The sequence below is a fragment of the Leucopleurus acutus genome (assembly GCF_964270905.1).
Source record: "Leucopleurus acutus genome assembly, chromosome: 3".
Lineage (NCBI taxonomy): Eukaryota > Metazoa > Chordata > Mammalia > Artiodactyla > Delphinidae > Leucopleurus > Leucopleurus acutus.
Window position 1 is genome coordinate 84,661,520 of NC_139145.1, and position 22,306 is coordinate 84,683,825.

The following is a 22,306-nucleotide window of genomic DNA, read 5'->3' on the forward strand; positions in this document are numbered from 1 at the left end:
AGAGTTTGGGGACTTCCTGGCCCCTAAAAGCCAAAGAAGGAGTTGTGTAGCTGTCCCTGAGCTGGGAGACTATAAAGAAATAAGGGAGCAGGAAAACTTCCTCTAGGTTCTTCAGTGGGGCTGGTAGCCTGATTGTTTTTATGCCATTGGACCCTTGGGGGTAAACACCACTTTGCCTTCCACCATTGTTTCACTGCCACCATTTAGAGTACTCTAAAAACCAGACTTGAGCTACAAGTGGACAACTAAGAAAAATAACCACCAAGGTGTCCCTCAGACACAGAAAAGAAGTTCAGTTAGTGTTACTGAACTCAGGTTTGTCTGCTCGCTGCTCGAAAGCCAGTATTTGAGAGACAAGTGTTGGTAGGAAAGGAAAAACTGCTTTATTTAGGAGGTTGGCAACCTGGGGAGAAGGTTTGGACTCGTGTCCAAAAGCCAATTCCCAACTGCCGATCAGGGGGCAAGGGTTTTTGAAGGGAGTTTCAGGGGTGTATAGGCGGAGAGAGGGGGCCAAGTGCAGAAGAGCACAGTCAGCTCCGACAATCACATTGAAATTGGTCATGCAGTGGTCTGATCAGTGTCATCTTGATTGTTTTAAGTACAGTTAATCTTCAGTTCCAGGGTTGGTTTGTTCCCAGTTCTTTGAGGTCAGTTCTCAGACTTGTGTAAGCTAGAGAACCTTATGTCAATGCTACAGTCTGGTCATCACATAGTTAACTTTTTCCACCTGATGAGGGTTTTCAGTATCTACAAAACAGCTCAAAGGATATGGCTCAGAATATTATCTGTAGCCCTTGAGTAGGAACTAAAGGTCCTTGCTTTTGTTTAATGGTTAAATTATTATTATTTTGTCTTGTTGTTTTCCTTTGCTTTCACATTTTCTCACTTCTCTGATTAAATTTATTATTTGGCTAAAGTTTTTCTCCAGACAAGAGGCAGGTGGAGGACATGGTGGAGCAGGGGCGGGGTCTGTCCCAGGACGGCCTCATGGGGTCCTGCTTGTTACAGTAGGCTAGATAGAGTGCACACCAAGCAAGACAGAGCTACTGAAGGGGCTTTACCATCATCCACCAATCTATTACACCAAGCTGCCTGGACATCCGCATGGTCAGGCCATTCAAGATGGCTGTTCTCTTGCTTTCTGTACATCCCTGCTTGACCAGTCCCTGCTTCACTCACATGACTGTCCAATCCTCTTAACCATAGGCCTTAATTAGTCACTGGTAACTGATGAGCCCACCTGATGTGAATTCCCCCTATAGATGGTAGCCTCCTTCTCCCTGCCATGTCCTGCCTGCCATCTGCTGCCCATGGTAGGGGCACCCCAGGACCCTTTGTGTAAGATCCTCCTGTCCAATATACCACCGATGTTGGTGTCTCTGGGCTCTTTCTTTGGTCTCGAGGCTGGGCAGCTACAAGGCTTGCAGGCTTGCCCTGGTGCAGCACAACAACATCCAACAGCCAGCATCTGGTCATCACGTAATTATCTTTTCCACCTGATGAGGGCTTTGCCTGAGGGTTTTTTCTGGTCAGCAGAGCCTGCCTTGCTGCCCATGTGGCAGGCTGGGATGTTGACCCCAAGGGCAGCCCTCAACCAATAGTTGATGGAAATTAGTATATAAATACTCCATCTTTCTCACCCCTTGAGTAGGATAACTCTGAGGTGTGTTTCATACTGGTCTTCAAAGTTCTCCAGCTCCAGTTAACCCTCAGTGCTAACTTTGTTGATAATAATCCTTTCATTGGCTTTCTTCCTTTCCTTGACTCACTTCCCTGCTCTGCCACCAGTCTCTCCCAGGATCACATCTCAAATCAATTACTTGCACTCAAATCCTTGTCGCAGGGCCTGTTTCTTAGGTAACCCAAACTAGACTTGTACTGTGGCAGGGAGGACTGAATAGAACAAACAGAATACTCCAGCCTGTGCTTCCCTACTTGACTCCTAGAATATTTCCAGTTTGGCCTGAAAGGATTTTCTCTACGGGGAATTTGACCAGCTGGAAAGAATGACCTACAGATACCGATGCCACGTGTTCCCAACCAGCAGCCCAGCCAGACCATCGTACAGTGAAGCTCTCAGGAAACAAGTCCCACCCACATGCTTGGGGCTTCCAATCAGCTTTTACAGCACTTGACTCCAGTTCTTTAGTTCCATACTCTTAAGTATGAGTGAATAGTTGAGGACCACCAGAAAACATCTAATATGATAGGTGGAAGCCAAATTAATAGGAAAAAGCAACTGAGAGGAATAAAAGACTATTCAGGAAGAAGAAAACTTTTGAAATGTATTAATATCCTCATAGAAATACAGGATCTATGAAGCAAGGCTATGACACCATGACGAAGAGCCATTTGAAGAACGAAAGAAAATTCTAGAAAAGTAAAAACTATAGATGGCTGGAAAATAAACTTGAGGACTCTTCCGATAAAAAGCAAAAAGAACAAAGATGGAAAATAGAGTAAAATAGATGGTAACAGGGCTCCTATACCAAGTTTGGGCTTGAACATACATCAGAAGCTGATGTAGGTGGGCTATCAGAAGCTGAAAAGATAGTAACCTGTTCATATCTGGACAAAACAAAACAAAACCTGGGCAGGTGTACAGTCTAAGAATGGAGGTGGGGGAGGTACTGGTTAGGCAGCTCTTAGACTAGGGAGAATAATGCGAACCTGATGTAAAGGCAGTGGGCATTTTAACAGAAATTAAAAGATGGGAGATTAAATGGCAGAACAGACTAAACTCAAGACTGAGCAGGTGTGTCTGGGCCTGTGGGTCTGATACAAAAGGAGCAAGTTGATAAATGGACGCATCCAGAGTGTCTCCAAGGATGCCAAATGGATTGGACTCCAATAAGCAAGATGTGGAATGAATGAGGACTAGCCAGTTGGAGTGGTGTGAGCGTGCAGGAGATGGAATGCAGATTCCATAGTTCAGGTTCAATCAATTCATATTTTCTGAGATCTCACAGGGTGTCAAATACTGGGGTAAAGTCCCTTGTCTTCACAGTCAGGGTTGGGTGCCCGCAGAGTGAACGAGGTGAGCCACCACAAAAATGACAACTCTCTTGGGGGTTTGTAGCGAAAGGAGACACAGCCCTTGGCCTGGAGTTGCTGGGGGCGGCGGTGAATGTGTGCGCGGGATATCTGGTGACAGAAACCACGCATGCACACTCGTGCTGAAAGCGCCCACAGGCTCTGCAGCGCAGAGGTCGGAGCGCCTGCTCGGTCACGGAGCGGCGGTGCAGACCACGTCGAAGTCCTGGATATTGGTCTTGGGATCTAGTGCGCAGACCTGAGCCCTCCAGACTTCCTAAGAGTGCGAAGGAGGCATAGTGCGCATGCGTCTATCCACCTCAAGGCCCAGTCCAAGGCGGCGGGAAGTTGGTTTTCTGAGTAGCAACCGAATAGCTTGAAGACGGATTGGAGCCGACGGACCAATAAACAAACGTCTCATTGGCTTAGCTTGCTCAGGCTGCCGGTTCTCCAGCTTCCCATTGGCCCTTTCAAGCAGAGCAGGGGCGTGGCTCCAGGAGCTCCGCCCCCGCTCCGCGGCCCAGCCTCGGGGTCCCAGGCTGAGGGAGCCGGGCGGAAGTGAGCGGGTCCCGCCCCTTCCCCCTCTCGTTTTCGTCGGAGCCGCCGCCGCCGCCGTTGCCGTTACCGCCGCCGCCTGCTCTCCGTGCCGTACCCTCGGTCCCCGGCCGCGCGGAGCCGGGATGCACTGCTCCTGCTGTGGGTCCTCATCATGGAGACTAAACGGGTGGAGATTCCCTGCAGCGTCCTGGACGATCTCTGCAGGTACTGGGGCGCCCCGCGCTGCTCCGGCCCCTTGTCCCCTACTCTTTCTCTAAGTTTCGGCGACCCCGGACGCCTCCGCGTCTCCTCCGCCGGCTCACATCCTTGTCCGGGCTTTCCGGTCCCGCCGCTGCGCCCTTTCCCCCTCGACCCTTATCTCGGACGACACCACCCCTCTTCTTCCGCCGCAGCCTCCCTGTTTCTCACGCCCCCCTCCATTCCTCCTCGCGCAGCGCTGGAATTTCCTCATTTTCTTAGTTCCCCAACTACTTTGATTTCCCCGCAAGCGAAGCCGCTTCGCCAAAGCCTGGATCTTTGGCATTTTGGGGGCAGCCCCTCCCCCCTCCCATTGCTTTTTCTGGCTCTCTGGCTTTCACAGACCGTTTTACCCCCTCCTCCCTCCATCTCATTTCCCCAATTCTGTTGAAAGACCCCAAGGTTTTTAAGTCTTAGAATCCCAGGTTCTCGGACAATCCCAGGTTCTCGGAAAATTGCAGGGAGCAATTTTCAAATTTACCATTCCCCGGAGTATTCTTATGGGTCCGTGGCGTTCTCTGTAAATGCTGTAAAGAATTATTCTTTTGTTTATCCCCAAACTTACCATTGGAAGTGGGAAAAAAAGTCTGGAGTCCCTTACCCCCACCCACTCCAATCTCTTAATTATCCTTCTTAAAGGAAATTCTCAACCGCTGGGTTTTAACTCATGGAGTACTTTTACAAGAGAAATTTCCTGAGTTCTTCTCTCTTGTTGGCTATGATTTCAGATAGCCAAGCAAGTGTAAAATGGCCTTAAAATTTTACTTCAGGAAAAGGAACTCATTTTGGTGCAGTAATAACCCTGAGTTGTCGTCGGTGTAAGTGGGTTGTGAAGTAATTTTAATTACAAATGAGTGAAAGCTCTGATGAAAACAAACACATTTCACGTATTTATGTCTAAAAGTCTGCCTTTAGTAGTTGTGTCGCATTCACGCCTCTTTTAATGGGAAAGGAAGAACTAATACTTGTGGAGTTATTATTGAGTGCCAGGCAGGCAGGCTGCTCTCTTCACATGTATCATTTAATCCTCGAAACCACCCTATTTGGTAGGTGCAGTTTTTTCCATTTTCATCTGACAGACTCAGGTTGTAATTTACACAAGGTCACATTCATCTTAATTTAGAAAATCAAGATTTAAGACCTAGGCCTTTTTAATGTCTGCTTTTTTTCCTACGCAGGTGGATGAAATAGAAAGTCAAGTCTAATGTTATATCCTCACACAAAAAAAGTACATGTAGATAAGTAAATAGACTAATTCTGCAACCACTGAGAATTAACGTCACTGTATTTCTTTAGTGATGGTATGATTATAACTTTTGGAATAGGATAGACTCGAATGAACCACTTAAAAGGCCCTCATTTTCTATGATCATTTTTCTTAAAGAGGTTTGATGTCTGTCTTAGGTAAATGAGTGGAAGAACATATACCAGATGTGGGATTATGATTTTTATTTTCTTATTCATGTTTCCAAGATTTTTTAGAGGATGTACATTTTATAGTTAGAAAAATTAAATATGAGCAGTATTTGGAAAGGTGAGCAATAGTTTATGTATGAATTAATAGGGATACAGGTGATTTAGAAAAGATGGGTAATCTTATACTTTTTCAGGCATCTACACTAATTGTCCCATTAGTATTGGGTTTATTTTGTATATTATGGAGGATTACATTATTTAAAGAAGTCAGATTACCATTATGAAGGTGGTTGATTTTATGTGTGTAATCTTACTTAAAAATAATGGTGTGTTTTGTAGACTTCATGTTAAACACCTGTTGTGTTAAATAAAGATTCTTACTTGTTTTTCTAGTTAGTTTATTTAAACTATTTTATACAAATTTTTTGGAATAGAGAAAAATTTCTTTTTTTCCTTTAAGAAAATTTTTTGTAATTACTGTGTTTTGGCTCTGTAAGAATGATGTTTTTAAAAATTAGGGCTAGCTACTTGTTAAACTAACAGTGAAACTGTTACCAAACCAAACTTGGGTCTACTCCCCTGAGGTGCAGAAAAGCCTATACTGCCACTGTTTGTCGTTGAAGGGAAGTACTGCATTTATTGCTGGGCCATGCAAGGAAGAATGGACAGTTCATGCTCAAAAGACAAACTCCCCAATGGCTTTCAGGGAAGGGTTTTTAAAGGCAAGATGAGGGAAGGGGTCCAGGGTGAGTAATCAGCTCATGGACATCCTTCTGATAGGTTGGTGGTGAGGTAACAGGGTGGCATTTTAGGAATCTCAAATTATCAACCTGGTTTCAAGGGTCTGAGGGCTGCTTGCTGGTGGTTAGCATATGCAGTTGACTTCTTCCAGCTGCTGGGGGTTTTAGTTTCTGCAAAACAACTTTGGGATATGGCTCAGGATATTATCTATAGGCCTTGAGGAGGAACTAAAGGTCCTTGACTTTGTTTTATGGCTAAGCCATTTTTACTTTGTCATGCTAGACTGCTTTCCTTTGTTTCTGCATTTTCTTGCTTTTCTGAACCAAATTTAGTCTAGGAGGCTAAAACTTTTCTCTGAATAAGAGGTGACTGATAAGGGGTGGGAATGTCTTTTCCCAGGAAGGCTCCTGCTCCGTTTTAAAACCAAATAACCATTTCTTAAAACTTGAGGTTTTAAAAGTAATACCATTTTCAAGTTAATATTTATAATATCTTTGTTGATTAACTTAAAGATTAAAAAAATTGTATGTATGTATGTATGTATGGCTGTGTTGGGTCTTTGTTTCTGCGCCCAGGCTTTCTCTAGTTGCGGTGAGCGGGGGCTACTCTTCATTGCAATGTGCAGGCTTCTCTTGTTGCGGAGCATGGGCTTCAGTAGTTGTGGCTCGCGGGCTCTAGAGCACAGGCTCAGTAGTTGTGGTGCGTGGGCTTAGTTGCTCCGTGGCATGTGTGATCTTCCTGGACCAGGGCTTGAACCCGTGTCCCCTGTATTGGCAGATGGGTTCTTAACCACTGCGCCACCGGGGAAGTCCTATACTTCTTTTTTAAGTACCTGCTGATTTATAAGTTTGGTCTTGACTCTTGTTTTTACTCCCTTTGTATTTTCTCCAGTTTTACTTATGATCAGTACCTGTAAGGGTTTTTTTGCTTTGTGTTATTTTGATTTTTGATAAATTACATAGTCCTGCTAATCTTGTCTATGTCAGTTATTGACCATATATTAATATGTTTTGGAGGAATGTAAAATTTGAGAGTGATTTTTATGTGAAACATTAGAGCAAGAGACTTAAAATTTCAAGATGTGACTTTATAACCATGAGACAGCTTATAACCTAAGACATGAAATGTTATTTTTCAGGTGGTTGAATATGGGACATTTCATTTACAGGAATACTGTGCAGCCATTAGAAATTCCTCAGGCAGTTAGCAAACAGTAAACTGAAGGAAAATGTTTGTGTCTTGAAAATGTACACAATATACTACTGAGGGTAATAACTAGTCATTTTATGCCCTTTGTTAAAACAAATTTTAAAATGTTTTGTATATGTATGTTTGTGTGCGTGCACAGGAGAAGTCTGAAAGTAATATATACACCAAACTGATAAAATTGGTGACTTCTGGGTGAAATGGAATTGGAGGAGAGGAAGGGAAGACTCTGGTCTAAAATGCTTTAGTGAACCAAAATTACTTTATAATAAAACATGTACGTGTATGTAAAAAAGTAAATCAGCACCATTTTATGGTGATATTTGCCTTTGGTGCGCCATGATTTTTGACATTAGAAGTAAAATACATAGTTTTTCAGTACCATTTAAATAATCTTATTAAAGATTTGGAAAGCATGTTTTTAAAGTAAAAACTGAAAACTGCAGTTTGGTAAGTTATTTCTCTTAAAGAAGTGTTCGGAGTTTTTTATAAGCCCCGTTAGAATTAAATTGTAAAGCCACTCCAGTGTTAAAAGGAGAAAGGTAGTTTCTAGCAACTAATGTTGCTGCTATTTTGGTGATCGTATAGGTTAATTAAATAATTTGTGTTTATCTTCAGCTTGCTATCTTAGTGTTCAGTTCACTGGAAACATTTTTGTATTAATTGTAGTCCTTGTGCTAATGCTTTGTCTATCTGTGGGAACATTGGAAAGGTGACATTTTTGTTAGGTGGAGAAACTTTTCCCATAACAAAATATTGTGGAAAGCATTTTATTTTAGCTATTAAAATATACATATGTATGTATATACAAACACTTTTAAATCTTTAAAACAGATCAAAAACATTCACAGAATGAAAGCATTGAAGTTTAATTTTCCTGTATCAAAATTTCCTATTTCTTACAAAGTTTCTTAAAGAAGTTAGCCTTTCAGTGTTAAAAAATGTACTCATCTGTAAGGTTTAAAAAAAAAATCAAGCAGTACAGATGAATTTACAAAATGAAAAGCAACAGTCTCTTGCCCTACCCCTTTTATCCCAGTTCTGCTCTCCAGACTTTTACCTGTTTTGTGTTCAGTTCTTCTGGTGGATATTTCAATATTTTAAAGTATACTTGCACCAGTTGCTATCAACTTTAGATATTAGATTGAGGATTTAGTGTATCTTGGTAGATTATTAAGTGATGGTTTAGTTTACACTTACTGTTGCCCTTGTCCTACTTCCAATACACTTATATCACTATTTTAAATCGTTCCATTGGTTACCTTCGTGACTTTAATATACTTAAAGTTGTATTTCTGTTTTACGGACTTCAGTGTCTCGAGTCTGTATTTGATAAGGTGAGGCACTTAGTGCCCCATCATTTCTTCCGTTTCTTACCCATGCCCTCAGTTTCTATCCAGGTGAACTTAAAATAGAAATTAAGATTGATAGTATTTACGTTACATTTTGTAACCTTATGAAATCTTATACATTTTGCTACTGGTTGATTGCAAAAGCTGAATAATAATAATGGCATTTGTTATACAGTATTACTTTGTAAATATTTTTCACAGTAGAGACAAGTTTACAATGGTTAGGATTTTGTTTCTTTTCCATCTGGCCATAGTCAAGATCCTTTTGTAAGAATCTTGAAAGAGAATGAATGTCCTAATGAATTCTCTTTTCTTACATTCTACAAATTGCTCAAAATAATAGTTTAATTTTTTCTTTTGGAGAAGGAAGCATATGCTTTGTTCATTATTCCCTGATTCCTTCTAGCTATTCTTGAAATATTTTTTTCCCCTTTTGTTCTAATTTTGACTTTTTTGCTTCATGTTTGGACTGTGATTCTCTTGTACATTTACCCTTCTCCCTCAACATGCCCAAAGTTTCTTGCTGCCGTCCACCATCACCCCCATCTGCTCCTTTATTTTTTATTTATTTTTTTAAAGATTGTTTTTTTATTTTTTAAAGTTTTTAATTTATTTTTTTATTTTTGGCTGTGTTGGGTCTTGCGCGCTTTCTCTAGTTGCGTCGAGTGGGGCTACTGTTTGTTGCAGTGCGCGGTCTTCTCATTGCGGTGGATTCTCTTGTCGCAGAGCATGGGCTCTAGGTGCGCAGGCTCAGTAGTTGTGGCTCACGGGCTCTAGAGTGCAGGCTCAGTAGTTGTGGCACACGGGTTTAGTTGCTCTGTGGCATGTGGGATATTCCCTGGACCAGGGCTCGAACCCGTGTCCCCTGCATTGGCAGGTGGATTCTTAACCACTGCACCACCAGGGAAGTCTGAAATGCAAATTTCTAGTTAAAGATAGTAGACTGAACACAAACATCTACTCCACAAAAAGAGTAAAGTTTGACAATTTTAAATGCATAACCCACAAGTAAAGGAAGATTGGGTGAAGAGATGAGCAACAAAACTTGGAAACCGTACAGCAGAAGGGAAAGTGGCATATGACTTAGCAGACCTGATAGAGTGAAAGACTACTGTAGTAGTCAGCCTACTTCAGAATTAGAGAATGTTGAAAAGTGGCAGAAGTGAGTTTATGCATCCTGTATACATATTGAAAACCATCCTTCTTCCCCTGCTCAGCTCCCAGAATGTGGCAGCCTGGGCTTTATCCTCCAGATAGGAGATTGGAAGGTTCTTGTCTAGATGATCAGACTAGCCCACGAGGAAACACCTAAAGATACTAACATTGGAGGTTCCTTGATTAAATGGCTCAGCCTGATCACCTTAAGTGGTACCTCATAGTTTGACAACCTTCCTAATTAGCTTTGTGGTCTATCACATTAAATACGAACATCTGAAATAGGCCTCTTAACACAAAAAGTAGAGCATAAAACTAACAACAACAAAAAAGCAACTGAAAAGAAACAAACTATGTAGATAGAAGAAAACTTTAAAACAAAAAACCCCCTCAAAACTACATTGATCTCCTTAGATAGGTTTTTACAGTCATGGAATAACAGAATTATCTGTGAAAGCATAGTTTAAACAAAAATAGCCTTCGGAATTTTAAATATGAGAGTAGAAACAAAAACCTCAATAGATGGCTTGCAAGAGACTGTTTCCCGAAAGTAAGGGGGCTTGAGAAATTAGAGATAGGAAATATCAGAGAAAAGTGAAGAATCAAAGGGTCAGTCCATGAGGTCCTTTAGTACTGAAGGAGGTGAGTTTCTAAATAGGTAAAGTCCATTGAATGGGTGATGCAGTGGATGAATAATAGACAACTGGGAAATTTCAGAACATTGAGGATAGAAGGAAGAACCTGGAAGCTTCCAGTCTGAAAAAACAGGTTGGGCAAAGGAATCTGAGTGGCTTCAGTCTTCACATCAAAATTATAGGCTGGCAGGAGCGGGCACTGTCTTCAGGATTCTGAAGGAAAATGATTTCCAACCTGGAATTCTTTACCTAGCCAAAGTGTCAAGAGTGAGGATAAAAATATTCTCAAATTCACCATGTCTTAATATTAATCTCCTCTGCATCCTTTTTCCAGAAAGCATGGGAGGATGTACTTCGTAAAAATAGGAAGTACATTAATTAGGAGGAAGACAGGATATAAGAAATAGATCTAAATACAGTATGGGGCTTCCCTGGTGGCACAGTGGTTAAGAATCCACCTGCCAATGCAGGGGACACAGGATCGAGCCCTGGTCCGGGGAAGAACTCACATGCCGCGGAGCAACTAAGCCTGTGTGCCACAACTACTGAGTCAGCATGCCACAACTACTGAAGCCTGCGCACCTAGAGCCCGTGCTCTGCACGCAAGAGAAGCCACCGCAATGAGAAGACAGCACACCGCAACAAAGAGTAGCCCCTGCTTGCTGCAACTAGAGAAAGCCTGCGCACAGCAACGAAGACCCAGTGTAGCCAAAAATAAATAAATAAAATAAATTTATTAAAAAAAAATACAGGATGGAGGCGTTGGGAACTGTAGGATGCTAGTGAAAGGATAGCATAGAATGACAGATGTGTATTATGTGAAGTGACAACCACTCCAGACTGGAACAGATCAGAAGGCTCAGGGATAGTCTTCAAGATGAAATGGATGTGTCTGAATTAACATCTTGAGAAAAAAAATTTAGGAAACTAGTGGAAGATTGAGTTAGTGACAAGTATAGAGAAAACAAAGCAAAGACAATAAGACATTTATTAATTAGTGGGAGAACAAAAGGTTGTGCTTTAAAGGGAAAACAATCGTAGCTTGTCACAGTCACATGGCTTAGTCTTGAATTAAGTTTGCAGAGTCATAGTAACGTAAAGACTGAATTTTTCTTTCTTTTTTTTTTTTTTTGCGGTACGCGGGCCTCTCACCGTTGTGGCCTCTCCCGTTGCGGAGCACAGGCTCCGGACGCGCAGGCTCAGCAGCCATGGCTCACGGGCCCAGCCGCTCCGCAGCATGTGGGATCCTCCTGGACCGGGGCACAAACCCGTGTCCCCTGCATCGGCAGGCAGACTCTCAACCACTGCGCCACCAGGGAAGCTCAAGACTGAATTTTTGATCTAACCCTGCGGTTATCAACTGCGAGTGATTTTGCTCCCCTCAGGGAACTTTGGCAGTGGCTGGAGATCTTTTTGGTTGTCACAGCTTTACTGGAGAGTGCTATTGACATCTAATAAGCAGAGGCTACGGATGGTGCTAAACACCTACAGCACACAGGACAGCTCCTCTCAACATACAATTATTAGTTCCAGGTGTCAATAGTGCTGAAGTTAACACACTAACCAAACTAAGATATCATTTTGTTCGGAAGATGGAGAGATGAGAATGGTGTGTAGAATGAGAGTGGGAGGGCTGGAGTTGTTAATTCTTCAACTTCCACATGGAAATCAATAGAAAATGTCCCAAACTGAGAAAATAAGGTATGGCAGACAGGTGTTTTTTTTTGAGACTTGGTGTAAGTTAAGTAAAATCAGATAAAAGAAGGCTAGTTTTTGCAGTGCTTTTTGTCTTTGTGTATCATCTACTGGCTAGTCTGAGACTTGGGCAGTGGTCTGTCTCATACATCGTTCAGCTCACAAAGTGTGTGGTATGCTGTTTGTATTCTAATCCAAGTTTGTGTAGTTTGGGGTTGAGCCTCAGAGTTCATAAACAATTTCGTGGGACCATTTTTCTGAGCTGCTCCTTTTCTGCTATCTCCCTGGTACTTCTTGGCTCCCCTTTTTGAGGAAATTGAATATTGAAAAATGGCAAAAATGGAAAGATGCTCTACCACACATTGCATGTGACTCTGCTCATGCCTGGGACCAAGCAGCTGGAGGTTAGAAGTAAAATAAGCAATGGATGTTGGCCCTAATCTCTTGGGACCTCCCACCTCTTGCTATCGGAGAGGAAGGTTCCCGTCCATCAAAGTTTTAGTCTCTGTGGATCCCTGTTACAGCCACTGTTGCTGCCAAGTCTAACCAGTGTGGAATTGCTTGGGCTCTGGGGCATGAGAGAATGGAGAAAAGAGGAGAAATTTCCCCTACTGTCTCTGAGTGTTAACAGATTCCTTTCTTGATCCTTGAGGGCTTTTGGAGGTCACTTCTAACCCCCAATCCAGCTAGGGGATATTGGAGGGTGATAAATGGTAAATTTGAATATTCGTCATCTTCCCCAATCTTTCTCCTGCTGTTTACTTTTCATAGTCCTCAAACAGCTGCTCCATGTATTTTGTCCAGGTTTTATACGTTTTATGGGAGGGACAGAGTGGAGTGTGCTTACTCCATCTTACCTTTCAAAGATAAATTGTAACTATCAGTATGTCACTGTAAGTATATGAGACAATTTGCTAGACTATGGGAATAAAAGTATACAAAGATCTCAGTGAAGTAATTTGGAAGAGTTTATGGACAGTAATAGTAAAAATTAGATAATTACTATAATGGAGGAGTTGAAAGAGTTTATAAATCTGTTCAGAGGAGTCTGATATACCTATATAGGAGATACAGTGTTAAGTCATGAGGGATGAGTTATAAGTTTGCTAGATGGACAAGAGAAGGGAATAGATATAGTATGTGGATGGCAATTTAGGACATTACTAAGAATTAGGTATCACTGGGTATAAAGAACCTTACAGAGTGATAGAGGCTGTGCAGGTGAGCAGGCACTGGATCTTGAATGCCATATGGAAGAGCTCAGATTTTTATATCTTACATTATGCCATTAATGTTGCATGTTACATGTCTTGGTTTTAGTGTAGATGCAGTTTTAAGCTCCTTTCCCCATTGTTTTTCTATATTGAATTGTAGATTATTGTACATACATTTGTCTTAACATTTACTTATTCAATCCCCTCTTGGAATGCTACATTATTTTTATAATTTAAAAGCATTTTTTTTTGAGGTTTGATTTGAAACTTGAAAACAACAAAGAACATTTAGCACCACAGCTAGTGAATAGTGTAAGTGATCAAACTGGGTGATGCTATTTTTAATTTTAGAAAATGACTCTAAAAACCAGTGGATTTCTTTTATGTAGTTCAGTCTATCTCTAAAGGTCGCTAGAAAAAAAGATTACAAAAATGCTAAGCGTGGAAGAAGCTTAATGGTGGTTGCTTAATGAGTCCTGTAGATCACATAAATTTTGACTTGTTGCATAAAAAAGGGGTTAATTATCTTAATCATATATATACATATGTGTATTTAATATAGTGCACACTTATACTACGTATTAAAATAAATGTCCCTTCCTCCCTCTGAATGTACTTGGAAAAGACAATTTAGGTTTTTTTAAAAGTGAGTATATTTGAAAGTTATTTCGAACTCAGGTTCTTCAGATGAGCTTTTTGGGAAATCTGGTCTATTAATGATTTCTTTAATTTTTTTTGTAATACTGTAAATATGAAGATTAAGCAGCTAACATCTTTTCTGTTTGAGTATATGAATATATTTGCATATATTCTTTGAAAATGTTACCAGGCATGGGAGGGAATCCTAGTGAAGTTTGTTTTCTTGCTCACCTTTAATTTATTGTTGGAGAGCTCTTAAGTCTATCTCTGTACTTGTGAACAGAGGGTAGATGGCCTCTTAAAAAAATTCTATTATGAATGAGATATATGTGATATCTCTTATTATTTTTTTTAAAGACTCATCTTCCCTGTAGTAATTTCCTGCCAGTTTTGCTTCCTTGATCAGTACTGCTCTGGGTCCCTTTTCTATGTTGGTGGGTCAGGAGTGAAGCAATTAAAAAGGTTAAAATAAATTGTTATGGTTTGTAAATGTAATTTTTGTATGTTTTTTGTTTTTGACAGCCGATTTATTTTGCATATTCCCAGCGAGGAAAGAGACAATGCTATCCGAGTGTGTTTTCAGATTGAACTTGCCCATTGGTTTTACTTGGATTTCTACATGCAGAACACACCAGGATTACCTCAGTGTGGGATAAGAGACTTTGCTAAAGCTGATATCCTTTTTATTACTATAATGAATGTCTTTCATTCTTATTAATAAGGTATTTTAGCACAAATTTTCTTTTGCTTGTCGTTGAGATTTATAACCTTTTAGATAAAACATACTTGATTTCTAAAAATTGTCAAAAATGTAAAACATATATATATGGTTTGTGCCTGTTTATGGTAGGCACAGTTTGATAGTACAGTTGAACCTTGGTATTTATGGGGATGGTTCCAGGACCACCCCCCTTCCCGCAGGATACGAAAATCCATGGATGCTCAAGTTCCTTAGACTGTGTAAAATGGCAAAGTATAGTCAGCCCTCGGTATCTGCGGGTCCTACATCTGGATACTGGGGGGCCAACTGTATTCTTATTTTTATGTTGAGGACCCCCTAAAATGTGCAGTGATCATTAGAATTAAATTTGATTTTCTTTTTTTTTCATATGTAGCTAGCCTATTTCTAGAACTGATCTGTTTTTTACATTTCTCTTGCTTTTGCACTTAACTGGATGATCTTTATTCAGATTACTACCTTTCTGGGATAGAAATTCTTAAATAATTATTGAGTACTTGCTGTTTTCAAAGCAGTTTTTGGGTCTATGGCAAATTCAAAGAAGTCCTTGCCTTTAGAGAAGCTTTTGTTCCTCCCTATTTACAAATAAAATAGAAACTTTTCATCATTTATTAATTATAAGATTGACATGAATATTTAAGATTATAAAAGAAGCTATGTCACAAGGCAAAAAAAATTGATGAATTGCTAATGTTTCTTATACTAAGTGTTTTTAGAATTTGGCAAAAGGTGGAAAGATTTTAGGCAAAGCTATATTTTTAAGGGAATATAGAATTTTCTAAACAGGCTGGAGTGGGGAATATGTTGCAGGTAAAGAAAAGGGACTGAGCAAAATTGGAGAGTTGGAAAGGATAAGAGATATTTTGGGAAGTAAATTATTTTGCATTGAGTTTCTTACAGGGATACAAGAGGGGGTATGGATGGAAGTTGTATAGGGGGAATTTGTGGGGTTTTAAATCCTGAGCCAAACTGCTTTGATTTTTATTCTCTAGGTCATTGTTTTTAACCATAAATCATGTACTCAGATGCAATTGTACCCACAAGTTCACTGTACTATGCTAGTTGGAGTAGAGTTGGAGTAGGAATAGGTGACCTAAAATAACCCTCATACTCAGCTCCCTATGCTTTTTCTTGAGCTGTATGAAATAAGGAACCCCTTAGGGCTCTGTAGAAAATGGATGAAACTCTGTTTATTCTGCATTACTGTTAACCATTGAAAGTTTTTGAGCAAGGCTAAGTTAAGAATATTACTCAGACCATTTGAAAATGGTATTCAAAAAAACTTATTTGGCAGGACAGGTTGAACCACAAGGACTGTTAAATACTTGAGATATGGAGCAGTAAGGTCCTGAACCATAGTAGAGGGACTACAAAGAAAAGACAGAAGAGACAAATTTCAGTGGCAGAAATGCTCAAGCTGTTTGACAGATTAAATACGGAGAAGTAAGTGAAAAAATCAAAGTGGAATAGAAGTACCACTGAGCACTGTCTTTGTTAAAGTCTCGGTAGCAGGTTTTATGAAGAAATCATAGAAGACTTTGCTTTTAAGGAGCTATAAACATGATTAAAACAGGAAAGTTGTCTTCTGCGGTTTTGGTCTGTTTTCATAGACTTAGGGTTCTACCAGAGCAACTATACATACTTTGGGGTTCTGGGTAAGATTTTGTGTGTGTATGCACATGAGTTTTAAAAACTTTCCTTGTTATTAAAAAAAAAAGCCTCTGTTCTAGTTAAGTTTCTTTTAATTCATTTATATGGAGGAAAAAACTTTTATTGCTAGTGTGGTAGACTTCATTCAATAATTGAGTGCTTCCTCTGTGCCAGGCATTGTGCAGTGAACAAGGTAGATTTGGTTGCTGTCTTCAAGAAGATTACAGACAGAAAAGGACATGATTACATTGCAGTCTGTTAGGTTTTGATAAGGTAGCATAGGGTTCAGTAGGAATAGCGAAGAGACTAATCCAACCCAGATTTGGAATTAGATAAAAGTTTTCTTTGGAGGAAGGGTCTTGTAGGCCATGTTTGTTTGGACTTTATCCATAAGAGTAATAAAAGAATATAGGAGATTTAAAAAAAAAACAACTTTACTTTTGGGAAAATATTTTAACTTACAGAGAAGTTGAAAGTATATTACAATCAACTGCCATTATACCCTTTTTATGTATTCACCCATTGTTAGCTTTTTGCCATATTTGCTTTATTTCTCTAGGGGCGTTTTGAAAGAAGCTCTGAAATAGTGTAGGCAGTGAATTGGAGGAACATGAGATTGGAAACCTAGTTAAGATGCTATTTCATTAATTTATGATTGAGAAATGGAAACCTGTGATAGAAGTGACTAGAAAAGATTAAATTTCAGTGGTATTTAGGAGTAAAATTTGTCTTAACTTGGATGTTTGAGGAAAGGTGGAAGAAGGAATCGAGGATGGTATCCAGGTTTCTGATTTAAACAATTGAGTGGATGGTGTGCCATTCCATTTGTAGAAGAATAATGGAGGAGAAATTTTGTGGGGAATGATGGGCTCAGTTATGGACATGTTGGTTTGTGGTACCTGTGGGATATTGAAGTGGTGAGACTATGTAGAATAAAAGTTAATAGTATGAGCTCTGGAGCCAGATTACTTGGGTTGCCATCCCACCTTTGCCATTTACCAGCTGTGCAACCTTGGGCAAATAGTGGGGCTTTTCTGTGCCTCTGTTTTCTCTTTTGTTAATTTTGCATGGTCTTGTGATTTTTCTTCAGTAAGCACTCAGCAGTGTGGGTACAGAATGGCTGTCCTGGACTTGATGCTGGGTTGAGGTTTTACTAGGGAGCTGTATTCAGAATAGTGGGGCAAAGAAATTTTGGATATTGCTAAGACATTGATTAAAGTGATGGACCATATTGTTTAGGGAAGGAAATAAAAGCAGGAGGGTGCTAATATGGAGAAAGGAAGACAGTCAAAAATAGATGTAGAATAACAGTATATTGTGAGTAATTAGAAGACTGCCGTAGAAAATTGTGGTCACAATGTTTTATTCTAATCAAAGTACTATAATAGTTCTATTGATGGCAAGGTCCAGAATGTTCCTGTGGGAATTGGTCCCAGAAGTGGGCATGGATGTAAAGTACAAGGAATACAAGGAACTGAGCCTGGAGCGTGAGATGAGTTGTTCTTGGGGAGATCGATATCGTCTATGATAATGGAAGGATGGAGATTACCATCTAAATGATTGTCTATCGTTAGAGCAGATTTTTCATGTTTTTGCAAAAATGTTAGAATAAAAAGAATATATAAAAAAATCACTGAATTGTTAAAAAAGAAAGAGGATATATGTAATACAAGTAGATATATGTGCTTAAAATTTCTTACATTCTTCATGTAATCAATGTGATCTTCTATCTTTCTCTTAGAACTATTGTGTAGGGCCCAGTAACCCAGATTCAAGACGCAAAATAGTAGCCAAGTAGTGATTTTAGTAAAAATTAGAAAGATACTTAACATTACTCAGAGCATGTCATAGGGTTTTTTAAATTAAATACATTGTCTCATTAAATAAAAATGGTATTCAAAAACTTTCCACTCCCTTGTTTGAATTACTTTATGTACTCCTGAATATGGAAGAGGATTGAAGAGTTGTCATTGGGGAAATTGATGTCATTTTGGATTGGGTTCTGTTATTTGCTAATTGTGTGGACTTGAGCAAGTACTTTTCAACATTAATTCCAAGTGTATCTTGAACTGTAGTTGGTTGGTTTATCAACTCACTCGTTTTATGGTGATTTGGGGATAGGAAAAAAAGTAGGTAAATGAAGAGTGTAGATAATTTCCAAGGTTATGTCAGTTGATTTAATTTCTTTTGCTAAACCTTTGTTTTTGTTATTCTTTTTAAAGAAGTTGTTTAATGGGTAGAAAAATGAGATAACACTTCATTAGAGAGACGTTGATGCACCTTGAAGTTATGAGGAACATTGTAGGGAGAAGGAAGAGAAAGAAAAAAAACTAGATAAGTGTCTTCCTCTTTGAATTATTGGAAGTTACCTATATTCCTGGGGTATATTCATATGTTTTTTTCACTATGGTTAATTTTAATGGAAAAAATATCCATTTATTTTAAATTTATAACTAGATTCAAAAAAATCTGTGGTGACTTTAAAACACATAAGGGATTTTACTGAACATCTCAAGCCAGACTTTTATTGAGAAATAGCTTCCAGAATTCTAGCAAGCTCTTGTAGAACCATAGGGCTTCATGGAATAGTTAGTATTATATCCATAATTTATTCTTTTTTCCCCCCCTCCCTAAATAAAGGCAAGGAGTGTTTATATTGAGATTAATCTACTGCCTGTCTTTTAATTACAGTGTTGTTATAGATGGTTGACTTTTTTGAGCTCTTTGAGAACCTTAGTTCTTACTGCAACTATAAAACCAAAGCAAAATTTTAAACACAAAGCTGTAAAACTCATAAAATTTGTTTTCATAAAGTGAATTTAATGTGATGTTTTTGTTTAAACCAAACTACTAGTCACAATGTGAATATAATGCTGTCTGTAAGGGTGTTTTGATGTGCCTGTACTACAAGTTTTCCCAGAACCTTTCTTTATGTGTTATGACACCTTCCTTTCTGTGTTACAATGGAATATCATTTGACCCTAATACACTATTTGCATATTACTTTTTTTCTGTTTTTAGTAGCCCACAGCAGTTAAAGTACTAGTGCCTATATGGTCTCTAAAAGTAGTGTAGTACTTGATGGATGAGATCATCCAAATGATTGAAAGTATGCTTATATTACATGCCTTTACATTAACATAAAAATGAAAAGACAGAATATGTAAGTTTTCATAGAGGACTTGAAGACCCTTGAGAATGTCCTCCATTTGAGAAACGCTATCATAAATTATAATTTTCCCCACAGTTTTCATAATAAACAGTGCTGTAGTGATGAGGCATTTGGTAGCATGGAGTATTGGAAGCCTGAGCATATACTTTACAGGTTTAGGTTTTATTTACTTTAAAAAAAAAACTTACTTTACTCAGCCCAGTTTTGGGGAGGCATACCCAGTTTCTTTTGAAACAGGCCATACTTTCCTTAAAACCCATATTTACCTTTCTCTATAATCCTTAATAAATCTTCATCTTAAAAATGTTTTAAATTATGGAAGCAATATATGTACATGGTAAAGAAATTCGGCAGTGTAATATGTCATCCCTAGTTCTGCTTCCCAGAGTTAGCCACTTCCACTTACTCTTTTTTTTTTTTTTTTTTGGCCTTGAGGCTTGTGGGATCTTAGTTCCCGACCAGGGGTTGATCCTCTGCTCCCTGCACAGGAAGTGCGGAATCCTAACCACTGGACCACCAGGGAATTCCCACTTTCACTTATTCTGATGGTTCCTAGCTCTTACCAGTATATGTGTACTGTGCTTATATTTCTTGCTGTCAGTTTCAGTATCTGTTGACTCTTAATATGATGAATTCGACCCACTTAACGAGAATTATTCGAAGTGTTCACATGGTCCTGAATTTATTTGTGTTAACTTAGGGAGCCAGAGTATTTGAGTATTCACAATTTACTTGATTTGTGTCTAGGCTAAATGCAGAAGTTAGCAATGGCTTGTTCAAGAGAAAACAAATGTGAAAAGACAAAAGCAAGAAGGATAAACTTAAGTGAGGTGAAGATACGAGTAATTTCATGTAAAATACACAGTTGATTTAAATAGATCTCTTTATGTGTATAAGTGCTTAAGCTGTATTAAGGGAGAAAGTAGCTTCCTTAACACAATGTATACTCTTCAGTCATTGTCCATTTTTGCTGCCTCAAGGTGAAGATGTGGAAAAAATTTTGGATGAATGGAAAGAATATAAAATGGGAGTGCCAACATATGGTGCAATTATTCTTGATGAGACACTTGAAAATGTGAGTGAGAGTAATAAAAGATTTTTAGTGAAATGGTGATCAGCTGTTTTCATCCTAATATGTTGTTTTTATAATGTTCTGAACTGAGGTTTTAAAAATATACTTAGATTTTTAGTGATAAAAGGCCAGATTTTGTATATTTCATCTGCATTCTGGGTCTTAATAATTTATACTTGTTGCAGCATGACTTATTGCAAAGGAATCATTTGATTTTTGAAGAAATACTTTAAAATGGACAGAATACCTTTCTTTACAGGAAAAGTAATAGTATATTTAGCTTCCTGAAAGATAGTCAACCAAGTAAAATTATTGGTGATAACAGTTACCTGAAGTAAGGAGAAAAGCACTTTTGGCTTTTAGAAAGGAACATGGGAAAGGAGGGCAAGTTTTATTTTTACCTCTGATTGTTTTGTAGGTATTACTGGTTCAGGGGTACCTAGCAAAATCAGGCTGGGGATTTCCAAAAGGAAAAGTAAATAAAGAAGAAGCTCCTCATGATTGTGCTGCTAGAGAGGTGAGTTATTGCAGTTTGAAACAGTAACATTTGGTGGTTATGCTTTGAGTGTGTTTTTTTAGCCATGGAGACTAACTTGTTTGGATCATTTAATCCTCTTTCCAGAACTTGACTGCATGAAGTAACATCTTTTATAATGTAACTGTTGATTCACTTGTCCACATCTATCATTTATTCTTCTCTCATTTGTTTCCATTTTCTTTCATTGTTCATTTTTTATTCTATTATTTAACTTTTTTTTTAGATATCTTCTCCACCTTTCCTTTTAGAATTGGATTTGTTATTGGTTAAATATTTTGGCTATTATAACCTTTGTTTTATGTTTATATTCTTGGCTTCCAGACAAATGCATAATTTGGGCTTTTCTAAGAAATTTATGTTTGTTGCTCAAAACCCACTCTAGCTTCCTCCCACTGCCTGTAGGATCAAGTTTAATTAAGTATTGAAACTCCCTCCCCTACCCCCAACACAAAACTTAGCCATTCCTAAATTTATTTTTCTTTATTCTTAGTCAAAAGAATGAATTCTTTGGTCTCTGAATTTGATTGATTTGTTTCAGCCTCTAGGCTTTTGCATATGTGATTTCCCTACCTGGAAAGTTCTGTCTTCTTCCTGCCTATTCAAATCTTATCTAGGTATCTTTCTAGACCCAGCTCAAATTACTCTTTTTCCCTAAAGGACTGCCACCAACTAGCTCTATATACAGGGCCTGAGTTTCTTTATTTGTAAAATAAGGAAGTTCATTCTTCTTTAAATTGTTTTTTTTTTTTAAATTAATTTATTTATTTGGTTGTGCCGGGTCTTAGTTGTGGCTGGCAGGCTCCTTAGTTGTGGCTTGCCAGCTCCTAAATTGTGTCACTTGGGCTCCTTGGTTGTGGCATGCGAACTCTCAGTTGCGGCATGCATGTGGGATCTAGTTCCCTGACCAGGGATAGAACCCAGGCCCCCTGCATGGAGAGCACGGAGTCTTAACCGCTGCGCCACCAGGGAAGTCCCTAAATTCTGTTTATTTTAAAATGTAACCAGTCAGCTGTAGCCCACAGTAATCTGAACTTTAATAGCAATTGCTGTCTTTATCATTCGCTTGGCCTTAACTGTATAGTACCTTGTGATATATTGTATACTGTATTCTTATTTATTAGTTCCTAATCATTTATAACATTACACCTTGTCCTTGACATTTGAGAAGTTGAGCTATGAGGAAGTATGATAAAATGGAAAGAGAACTGGCCTAGAAGTTGAAAGGTTTTTGTTCTAGTATAGTTTTAGTATATG

The 22,306-nt window shown here is 38.9% G+C and overlaps 1 protein-coding gene across 1 annotated transcript in view; it reads left to right on the forward strand.

Annotated features, from left to right (window-relative positions):
• Positions 1-3,646: 3,646 nt before the first annotated feature.
• The window catches only part of DCP2 (decapping mRNA 2), a 45,614-nt gene continuing 26,954 nt past the window's right edge, over positions 3,647-22,306 (forward strand). Inside the window, exons 1-4 of the mRNA XM_082836204.1 lie at positions 3,647-3,795; positions 14,404-14,555; positions 20,390-20,517; positions 20,933-21,031. Of these exons, the coding sequence (XP_082692330.1) occupies positions 3,743-3,795; positions 14,404-14,555; positions 20,390-20,517; positions 20,933-21,031 (432 nt within the window). The 5' untranslated portion in view covers positions 3,647-3,742. The remainder of the gene's footprint in view (positions 3,796-14,403; positions 14,556-20,389; positions 20,518-20,932; positions 21,032-22,306) is intronic.